The sequence below is a fragment of the Lathyrus oleraceus genome, chromosome 7 (genome assembly GCF_024323335.1).
Source record: "Lathyrus oleraceus cultivar Zhongwan6 chromosome 7, CAAS_Psat_ZW6_1.0, whole genome shotgun sequence".
Classification (NCBI taxonomy): domain Eukaryota; kingdom Viridiplantae; phylum Streptophyta; class Magnoliopsida; order Fabales; family Fabaceae; genus Lathyrus; species Lathyrus oleraceus.
In genome coordinates, this window is record NC_066585.1 from 168,749,324 (window position 1) to 168,760,067 (window position 10,744).

Below are 10,744 nucleotides of genomic sequence, written 5' to 3' on the forward strand. Positions count from 1 at the left end.
TTAATTTTGTTCCTTCATACCTGTGTAGCTATACAGTTAATGATTATGCTTCTTCAGAAGGCTACAATTGGAATTTAATTAAGCATTTTCTCCCCCCTCATATTTTATCAAAAATAACTAATATTAAGCCTCTTACTCTTGGTAATGAAGACTTTCCTATTTGGAAAATTTCAAGTGATTAATACTTTTTTATAAAATTGGCATGTCATGCTTTGTTAGTTGATTATTATAATTTAAATCCTTCTCAAAAGTTAAACTCAGATGGAAGTGGAAAATCATCATAGAATACAAACATTCATTTGGAAGTTTTCCCATGGAAAGCTTCTTACTAACGTTAAAAGGAAGCATTGCAGAATAACAATTTTTGACCTCTAGCTCATTGTATACAAGACCCTGAGACCAGTATGCACATCATTACAAATTGTGACACAATTAAGAATTTATGAGATAAGTATATTACCAAGAATAATGATAGTTTGAATATTTTCTTTAGTATTGAATTATCATAGTGAGTGAATTTTAATCTTCAAGTGTCTTTATATTAGTATTGGTTAATGGGGTTAACTTACTCTCTTTGGTATCATGATAAATTTATTGGGAAAAGATAGAAACTAAATAGGTTTCTCACGAACATCCTTTAATACAAAGCAATATTTAAGTAATCCTTAAAGTTATCTATATTTTTTCATTATCATCTTCACCTTCTTCCATCATCTAATGTCTAGCAAGAAAACATAAAGCCACTATAAAATGGAAGCCTAATCATACTAGTTTTCAAGCTCAATATTGATAGATCCTACTTCAATACTACACGACTTTTAATTTGCAAGGGGTCTCATTAGGAACTTAAAGGGAAATAATGAGTACTATAAGTTTCTTTTCCTTATTTGTCATGATGGATTCTCTTGTTTTGACTAATATGATCATCTTTTGAAAGAATCACAATCTTCATTTATTTTCCTTTATACTTGAAGTACTATCTCGAATGGATTGAACAAATTTGAAGTGTGGGATCAAACATATTTATCAAGAAGTTAATCATTATGCATATCACATTGTAAATATCAGTTAAAATGACGAGTTTGGTTTGATAGAGTTTTCAACTCCCCATTATTCTTTAATTTTATTTTTGTTAGATGATCGTAGAGGAGTCTCGTTTTCTCATATTCCTTAGTTATTATTATCCATTATATTTCTATATTTTTTTATAATGCTCAACATAAATATATTTTATGGACTAGTAAAAGATGATATGATGATTCTGAAATCAAATTAAAGGTTTATTAAGATTGTGTGGTGTAACTACAACTCAAATGTTAAAAGATTATAAAATATTTGATAAGTTAGATGTATGTTTCATAGCTTTAAAATTTATTCTCAAAATGAACTTTTCAGGAATTCTATTCCTGTTATTTTTTCTTAAATTTTATTTATTTTACCAATAAAAAATAAAAATGAATAGTTATTGATAGTAACTAGTCAGATAAATATGCGATCGTACGAGTAAATTTATTTAATACGTCATAAAATATATTTAAATTTGAAATTAGCTATTAATTTTAAAATGAAGAATAATTATATAAACTCAATTGTATAATATACAAAAGAAAAAAATTGATACGCGGGATGAATGAAAAATAATATTTAATATTTAAAAATAAAGATTTTATCTTTTAAATTAAGGTAGTTATTTATTAAAATAAAATATATATTGTGTTGATAGTGAACCGTGAAATAAAAAGTTTATTTGATACAATATAAAATATATTTATTTACATATATAAATTTGAATGAGCTACTTAATTGTAAAATGAAAAATAATTATATAAACTCAATTCTATTAAATAATCATACAAAAAGAAAAATAAATATCTCATGAGAAGAAGAAAGAAAAAAAAAAATTTTAAAATAAGAATTTTGTCTTTCAAATCAAGACAAATTGTTGATTAAAATAAAATAGACATTGTGTTGATAATTATCTATGATACAAAAAAGTTATTCGATACGATATAGAATGTATTTAGATACATATGTAAAATTTGAAATGATTTACTTAATCGTAAAATAAACAATAATCATATAAATTTAATTGTATTAAACAATCTTACCCAAAAAAACAATCCTAAGATGGAGAAAGAAAAAAAATTAATATTTGAAAATAAGGATTTTGCTTTTCAAATTAAGACATGATTAAAATAAAATAGATATTATGCTGATAGTGACTTGTGGGATAAAATAAATTGTTAATTTCATAAAAATTTAAAAAGTAAATTATTAGTATTTTTAATGATAATAAATAAATAAAGAGAAAAATTTAAAATGAAAGTGAGAAAATATAAGGAAAAAAAGTGAGAGGGATTTGAAATTTTAATCAAGATAATTAATGGATGTAATATTTAATTGTGATTTAATTGGTGAAGTTTGAAAAATGAATTACACATATCATGCTGTTTTTAATGTAAATAATTTATTTAAATATCCTTTTTTTAATGTAAAAAGTAAATATTATTTAATTATTTAAATGTTTTTTTTAATATGAATAATTTATAATAAGATGATAATTTAGAAAATTCATATAATTGATTTTTAGTGGATTGATAATTGATATTTATTCTCGAGAATAAAAAGTTGTCATTTTTTAATACGAGAACAAAAAGTAGAGAAGTAGTGGGTGGTGCGGATAGTATAGTTGGGGTCAGAAAATTTTAATACCCAATAGCAAAGCCCATTAATATTTTTTTGAATAAGAAGAAGCATAAATAACAAAATCATATACCGACATATACTTAACCCTTTCATCACGCACACCCCACTCTTTAGAAGAGAAGACTCAATTTTCACGTTCATAACATAATCACATCGCTACCGAAGAAGAGAACAACAAGAATCTACGCTGAATTTGTAAAGGTAGGTTTTCTATTTCCGTATGATTCTTTCGGGATTTGAGGTTAAAGGAAATTAGGGTTGTTAGGTTATGGTTCTGAATCTGATTTTAGGAATAGGGTTCAGAGTTTACACTTTTCTATTTTCTTGTTAATAGAGATCTTATAAATTGTTGGGTCTCGAATTGAGAGGAGAGGAGAAATTAATGTTTTGTATGATTCCAAACTCTGATTGTTAGCTGTTTTAATCAAGAGTTAGCTAAGCTTGTTAGTTAGAATTGGAAATTTTGAATGCTATGTGCTTTGGATTCAACTTATGTCATTGATTCTTAAAGATACATTTCAGAAATAGTTCAGATAACTTCTTCAAGGATGATAAATATAGTTTTCTATGTCCAATCTTTTTACCTGTACTGTTATTCTCTCCTGACCCTCTTTGGGTTTGATGACTTTTACCATGTTGTGTGTTTGAAATAAATTGTTTTGTTTTTTATATCAGAGGGAAGTGCTCGATCTATGGCTGCCGTTGGTGTAGAAGTGAAGCGCACAGATGGCGCACCAGAGGAGCATTGCTCTGCCAAGCTAACAAAGCAGGGTGAAGGGCTTCGCCAGTACTATACTCAGCACATCCATGAGCTGCAGCTCCTTCTCCGTCAGAAGACCCATAATCTCAATCGTCTCGAGGCTCAACGTAACGAGCTCAATTCTAGGGGTTCGTTAACTTTTAACTCTAGTCCTCTTTTTCATTCTTTAGTTCCTATATTTATCAATCAGTTGCTTTTTTTGTTTCTACTACTATTATATTATTCAATTGTAAGAGAAGATCATTGTTGAGAGGATGGTTGGGTAATGTGGAATTTTACAAAGGATGGTTGCTAGTTACAGATCAATCGTGTAGGAGGAATCGAGAGAGCGGTTATGTAGATTTGGGTGTGGGCGTGTGGCTAGCATGGGGAGTGGTTTTGGGATGATTACTATATATACACATTGACACAATGAAAAAAGAAGATAAACAAGGATAAGGTTTTATTGTTTTTATTTTTCTATTTGAGATTGTGTTATTGGAGTCTATAGTTTTGCAAGGAATGTTGCTCTATGAGAAGTGTTTTTCGAACTCCTAAACATAAATGATCGGATTTTGATAACTTACATCAGGTTATTGATGAATAATGATAATTAAATCAAACTGCTGATCATATTATTGATTTATCAAATAAGTAATATAATATACATGGTAGACGCAAGCCCTGGCGCTCCTCCCTTTACTTTTCAAATTTATAATTTCTATTACATCAAACTTATTAGGACGGTTATTAAAGAACCAATGCACTTTCTTTGCTGTAAAATCAGTTGTGCTCTCGTGTGCTATATCACTTTACACATAATGACTTATACACCTTCAAGCATATGGTGTATTGAAGTTATTTTATTCATACACTTTCAATCTCATTGTCAAATGATTATGCACCGTTAAAAATAAATTTCTGGATGTGTCCCTGATTCAATTGCAATTTGGACAGTGAGGATGCTTCGAGAAGAACTGCAGCTTCTTCAAGAGCCTGGCTCATATGTTGGTGAAGTTGTCAAAGTTATGGGCAAGAACAAAGTGTTGGTCAAGGTCAGCTAATTTTCCGTTCTAATTTGGATTAAAAAATTTCCCCACACTTTACTTCTATATATCAATCTATCATTATCTTCTGTGTGACTTGACATCTCTGTCTTTATCTTCATTATTTATTGTTGCTATTATCTGTACCTCACTCTGGTAACGAGTCTGAGTGTTGTTTGAGGCTTGAGCTTGGGCTTTGAATCATCAATTGTCGCGGTCTTGTGAAAATATTTATTTACCTCAACCAGAGTACTATTTGAAGGGCACATGCATCATCTGATCCACTGGCTTTAGTGTTTCTTCTATTTATTGATCTACAGCTCTGCACTTCTAATTCCCTTATTGATTAATCTAAATATTTGTGTTCATATTTGGAATTATGCATTGTAGTCTTTCTTGAATGCAAAGTGATAATTTCTGTTATAAAATATCGCTCAGTTTGGATGGCTCATGGAGTTCTATACTAGTAAAATCACTCTAATAGTGACTTATATCCATTCTTCATTTTCCTGTTAGTCATGAACTCATGACTATATCTAATGGCAGACAATATTCATCAGTGTATGAAATTAATAAAACAAGAACAAGAAATCCGGGATTGTACTTAGTTTGCCATTACTTTTATTCAGGTCCATCCCGAAGGGAAATATGTTGTTGATATCGACAAAAATATTGACATTACGAAGATCACTCCGTCTACCAGAGTTGCTCTCCGCAATGATAGTTATGTGCTTCATTTAGTTCTTCCAAGCAAAGTTGATCCATTGGTCAATCTGATGAAAGTGGAGAAAGTTCCTGATTCTACATATGACATGATTGGTGGTTTAGACCAGCAAATCAAAGAAATAAAAGAGGCAAGTCCCATGGCACATTCTTTTAGTACTAGTATTTGAAAATTCATTACTCTTTTTTGGTCTCATGCATGTGATCAAATTTACAGGTCATTGAGCTTCCAATTAAACATCCTGAGCTGTTTGAAAGTCTTGGAATAGCTCAACCAAAGGTAATTTCCTGAGTTATGGCTGAGTTTTCCATCCTCTGTCAGCATAGTTGCTGCTAAAACTTTTGTTTGCTTACTCTCTTTTACATATCACAGGGTGTCCTTTTGTATGGGCCGCCTGGTACCGGAAAAACATTGTTGGCTAGGGCAGTAGCACATCATACTGATTGTACATTCATCAGGGTGTCTGGTTCTGAACTAGTTCAGAAATACATTGGAGAAGGTTCAAGAATGGTCAGGGAACTTTTCGTTATGGCCAGGTTTGACCTCTTTACTCAACTTCACCCACTCATTGTTTGTCCATCGCAACAAAAGTAATAGGGAGAAAAATATGTCTTGATTTCCATGACCTTTATGGCTGAAGATATATCTGTTGGGCACAAGTAAACTTAACCTAGGACGAACATAGATATGCAGTCAACATAGTCAAACATGAGATCTTAAGTAGGATTGGAAGGCCGAGAGAGATCGTTAAACAAGGATTGTAGCATGACACATAAGATCCTACTGAAGGGTATAATTGTAATTTCATTCATAGACAGACACAAGTATAAAATTATAATACATGGACAAAATAACCTATAAATCACAACATTCAACCAATTTAGTTTATAACTCATAACCAATTTGAAGCCATTGCAGAGTTTTTATAGAAATACAAGATGAAACAGGGTAGTTGCAAGGAGAGGGTGACAAAACAAAAACAGGGATGAAGGATGGCATTGCAGAGGGAGGTACGGACGATGCGTGAAGAGAGGGGGTAAAGGGGAGGATTGAAGGTGACAATAACAAAGGGGGAAGGACGAAATGTTGAAGTTGAAGAGAAAAATGGGGAAGGGGAGCGTTGAAGTTGCAGAGAAAGGGAGAAGGAGGAGCCATTTGTGTTTTAGGGTTAGAGGATGAGAAGTAAGATTTTCATTTGAAGTAAACCGTTTTTTAAATAAGAATCTGACCCCGTTAGAATGGCCCAACAAAATAGAAGCCCATCACATTTTCGTTTTACAATCCTGCTAAAAGATCTCGATCCTATGACCCATCACTCAATCTTGCCTACATTTTTCGTAGTAAACGAGTTTGAATTTTAAATCTGAAATTGTATAAACGATATGACTGTAATTAGGTGTGCCTATTTTGTATGTTTTTTTTTCCTATTTCCACTCACTGGCCTCTGAAAAGATTAAATGGACACTTTATCCTCTAAAAAGACTAGGCCTCACAGTTTGATTCACAAGTTTCCTTGCCCAGCTAATGTACAAGGACGAAATATGCATTCCGAAGGCTTGCTTAACCAATATTATTATGTATTATGATGTAATTCTTTGCCTTTTTTCACAGGGAGCATGCTCCATCAATTATCTTCATGGACGAAATTGACAGTATTGGATCAGCCCGAATGGAATCTGGAAGTGGCAACGGTGATAGTGAGGTGCAGCGTACTATGTTGGAACTTCTAAATCAGTTGGATGGATTTGAAGCTTCGAATAAGATCAAGGTTATTTGTTTTATAATGATACTATAATAGTTATTTTATTAGAAGGAATTCAAAAACTGGCAGTGTGTTCTGCAGTAAATATAAATCTGTAACAGATGGACATGTATTATTAGTTCTATCTGAATCATTTGAGTTATACGTTCTCAATTTAGAGGGAATTCTGAAGAGAAAATTGCAATTATAGGTTTTGATGGCCACCAATCGGATTGATATCCTAGATCAAGCACTCTTGAGACCTGGACGGATTGACCGAAAGATTGAATTTCCAAACCCTAATGAAGAGGTTTGCATCTTTGTCTTCGTGTTGCCCTTTGATATGATTGTACTAAGAAAGAAGATACACCTTTGTAGTTGACAATTACTGAAAATGACCGACTATTTATTATTATGCAGTCTCGTCGGGATATCTTGAAAATCCATTCAAGAAGAATGAATTTAATGCGTGGGATTGACTTGAAGAAGATTGCTGAGAAGATGAATGGAGCATCTGGTGCCGAGTTAAAGGTATGTTCTTAATTAGCTCTACATTTTTTTCTTCCCCGCTGCTCAATTATTTGTAGTAAAACATTTCTCTGTTTGCACTCATTGATGTAATGATTGCCTTTCAGTTTCATTTAGTATTTCTCAACATGCAACGTATAATCATTCACTTTGTTTGATGAGTAAGGTTTCAGAGAAACTTTACAATGTAAAACAGAACTAAAGGTTTTAACCAACATCGATGTGTTGTGTTATTGTCCAAGATATTATCTCATGTCATGAGTTAAATGAAGTGTTTTGATAGTAAGAAATATAAAACTGGGTGATATAGTTCAGTTTATTTGAGTGTGATGAGCAAATAAAAAACCGCAAAACAGAAAGCAGCACGGGACTCGAAAAGCGGCAGATGCCTAGGAATGAACACTCACTACATACTTGTGGTTGAGACAGATAGGAGTGGGGTGGGGAGGCTTCAAGGAAACCCCCTTTTTATTTATTTATTTGGCTGAAACAGTTAGGACAAGGTGGTTAATGATGGGATGGTTGGATAATACGAGGAATTAAACATGGATGGTGAAAGTTGCAAGTCTGACTGGGTGATTGTCTAACTTTGTCGTCTTGAACGATGGATTTGACAGTGATTAACACTTCACTGTGATTGAGGGTGGCTGGGTCATTGGCAAGCATTGCCGTCTAAAATAAAGGATCAAGTGACACCTGGTGTCAAAATTAACTGACACCATATCCTCTCCTTCTATTTCATTTAATATCTAAAGGATCATAACCATCCCTTTATTAGGTCACATGAACTTTCCTTTTTTGATTTTTTGTTTACCACTCTATTCCGGAAGAATCGTGACATGTTTTGCTTAGAATGTGCTGTCTCAAGTTATCGCCTTATCTCACTATCAAACTGAAAGAGTATTGTTTTGGCTGCGAATCTGAGACCCCATCATCAAGCATTTTCCCCTCATAAAAATTGAAACTCGTAATCATGAAGGGGCCAATACCAATAGACAAGGGTAAACATTGTATTAATCTACCAAAATAAATGGGTCATATCAAACCCTTGATTTAATAACTTATATAATTTATCAAATAAATGATATGGAGGGCAGGCATAGGTAAACATTTCAACTACATATTTTCTATCACCCAAACTTATTAGGAAAGAAACTGTGAAGTTTTTTTTTAATAAGAAACTAGGAAGGTTATTTAAGACTGTGCATTTGTTGCTTTAAAATCAGTTAGCCTATCAATTGCTATTTCACTTTACACGCATGTTCAAAGTTAATTAAAATTCATGAATCCTTGAAGAAATTACTATTGTTTTTACACACGTCCTAGAATATGATGTATTAATAGTATATTTCTCAATCCCCCATAGCTTTGGTCCATCCTTGAGAACTATTATATGCTTGTAAACTTTGATAATAGTATGAGTGAGTTGATCAAATGGAATCTTCATCTTGAGTCTGACATAATCATATTAAACAATATAATTGGTGTATGGGCATGTTCAACACGGCTTATACGTCTCATAAGTGTATATACTGCACATAATAATGATCCACCAAACAATATAGCATTATTCACACCAGGGAGGTTGGTGGAAAAAAACTATTGTGCTGTGACAGTTTTTTGAACAAGACAAGAAATAATATTAGAAAGCTTAAATAACTGAGTTGATGTTGACACATGTGTATACTTATGAAAAAATGAGGAGATTTAATTACAATTTGACAATGACATACCATAAATCCTGTAATCCAGATAGAATTGATGGTGTTATTGAAGAATTAATAGGAACATTGTATGAAATAGTTCATAAATCTTCACAATGGTAAAACTAAGAGCTTTGATATTTAGTATTCATGCTAGAGAATGTAGAGTAATTATTTTTTGTATTCATAATATAAGCCATTTTATTTGAAGTGTGTACTAACCAGGTTGATATCCAATTTTCGATGTTGTTATGTAGGCTGTATGCACAGAAGCTGGAATGTTTGCTTTGAGGGAGAGGAGGGTGCATGTGACACAGGAGGATTTTGAGATGGCTGTGGCCAAGGTGATGAAGAAGGAGACAGAGAAAAACATGTCATTGAGGAAGTTATGGAAGTGATTTGTATTTTATGTTTCTGGTGCACATTGTCCTATGCAGATTAACGGAAAACACACACCTTATTGGTCTTTCAGTTTACAGTCACGCTTATGTTGACTAAGTTATGTACCAAAATCATGATCATTTCATGTTTAATTGCACTTTTTTGTTACTCTCTAGTTTGGATTTGTGTGAATTAGTTCCATTATATTTACTTCTTCAAATTAAGTTCCTTTATTTTTTAATTAAGTGAATATGATTCTATGGTCGACATTTATCAGTTTTAATAAAAAAGTTTAATCTCAGTCGGATCTGGATTTAATAGTAGTTTATAAATTAACAATTTGAAAAAGATTTTGATAAAGTTAAAATCTGGGTTGAGATTTAAGAGGAAAATTCTAACATTTTGATATTGAATAAAATGAAATTTCTACGTTTTGGTTGTTAAGTTAAAAGGAATTACGTAAAGCCACTTAATTGATTCAATTTTTAATGAGTAGTACAAGTGCTATCCTATGTATCATGTCTCGTTCTTCTATCATCATTCTCGTATTCTATATCTAATTTAACGTTTTGAATAAATTTAAACTGAAAAATATATTTCTTTAAGTGTTTTTTTTTACTTTTTTACGCATACTAAGATAGTTAATAATCAATAATTGGTGTTATTATAAAATCAAAAAAAGGACACTTAATGACATAGTTTTGAACAAAGGACACTTAAGTGAGAACAATCAAAATTTGATAAATTAAATTCATAGCAACTTCATTTTCCTAGGTTCCATTATCTTGAGCTCTTCGAGCAACGTCTCTATCCATGTTGCTTGACATGCTGCATATGATGCAACCACATACTCAACTTTACATGATGACAAAACCATAATGCTTTGTTTCCTTGAGCTCCATGATATTGAAGCGCCTTCAATGATAAATATGTAACATATAATACTCTTTTTTTCATCGTGATCTCCACTAAAATCTGAATCAGTGTACCCATATACTTATGCATTTGTGTTGGTCATCTTCTGCCTTGGCATCAACACACCATGATCAATCGTGCCTTTGATGTATCTCAACACCCTCTTAACTGCAATGAGATGAAATTTTTGGGGGTTTCTCCATGAATCTACTCAACAATCTGACACTTTGAAAAATGTATGGCGTGGTATTACAAGACACC

At 32.0% G+C, this 10,744-nt stretch overlaps 1 protein-coding gene across 1 annotated transcript; it reads left to right on the forward strand.

The window, feature by feature from the left end:
- The first annotated feature begins 2,729 nt into the window (after positions 1 to 2,729).
- On the forward strand, positions 2,730 to 9,743 carry LOC127105734 (26S proteasome regulatory subunit 8 homolog A). Its single transcript, XM_051042936.1, has 10 exons — positions 2,730 to 2,907; positions 3,382 to 3,594; positions 4,403 to 4,500; positions 5,121 to 5,345; positions 5,432 to 5,494; positions 5,588 to 5,751; positions 6,827 to 6,983; positions 7,168 to 7,266; positions 7,377 to 7,487; positions 9,445 to 9,743. Exons 2-10 carry the CDS (start codon positions 3,399 to 3,401, stop codon positions 9,583 to 9,585), a joined length of 1,254 nt encoding a protein of 417 aa, XP_050898893.1. The 5' UTR covers positions 2,730 to 2,907; positions 3,382 to 3,398; the 3' UTR covers positions 9,586 to 9,743.
- The last annotated feature ends 1,001 nt before the right edge of the window (positions 9,744 to 10,744 follow it).

Excerpts from the sequence above, each read along its gene's own strand:
- LOC127105734 (XM_051042936.1), top strand. The coding sequence starts at position 3,399 with ATGGCTGCCGTTGGTGTAGAAGTGAAGCGCACAGATGGCGCACCAGAG. Across the intron at positions 5,752-6,826 it reads GAACTTTTCGTTATGGCCAG|GGAGCATGCTCCATCAATTA; the intron begins GTTTGACCTCTT and ends CTTTTTTCACAG. Across the intron at positions 7,488-9,444 it reads CATCTGGTGCCGAGTTAAAG|GCTGTATGCACAGAAGCTGG; the intron begins GTATGTTCTTAA and ends GTTGTTATGTAG.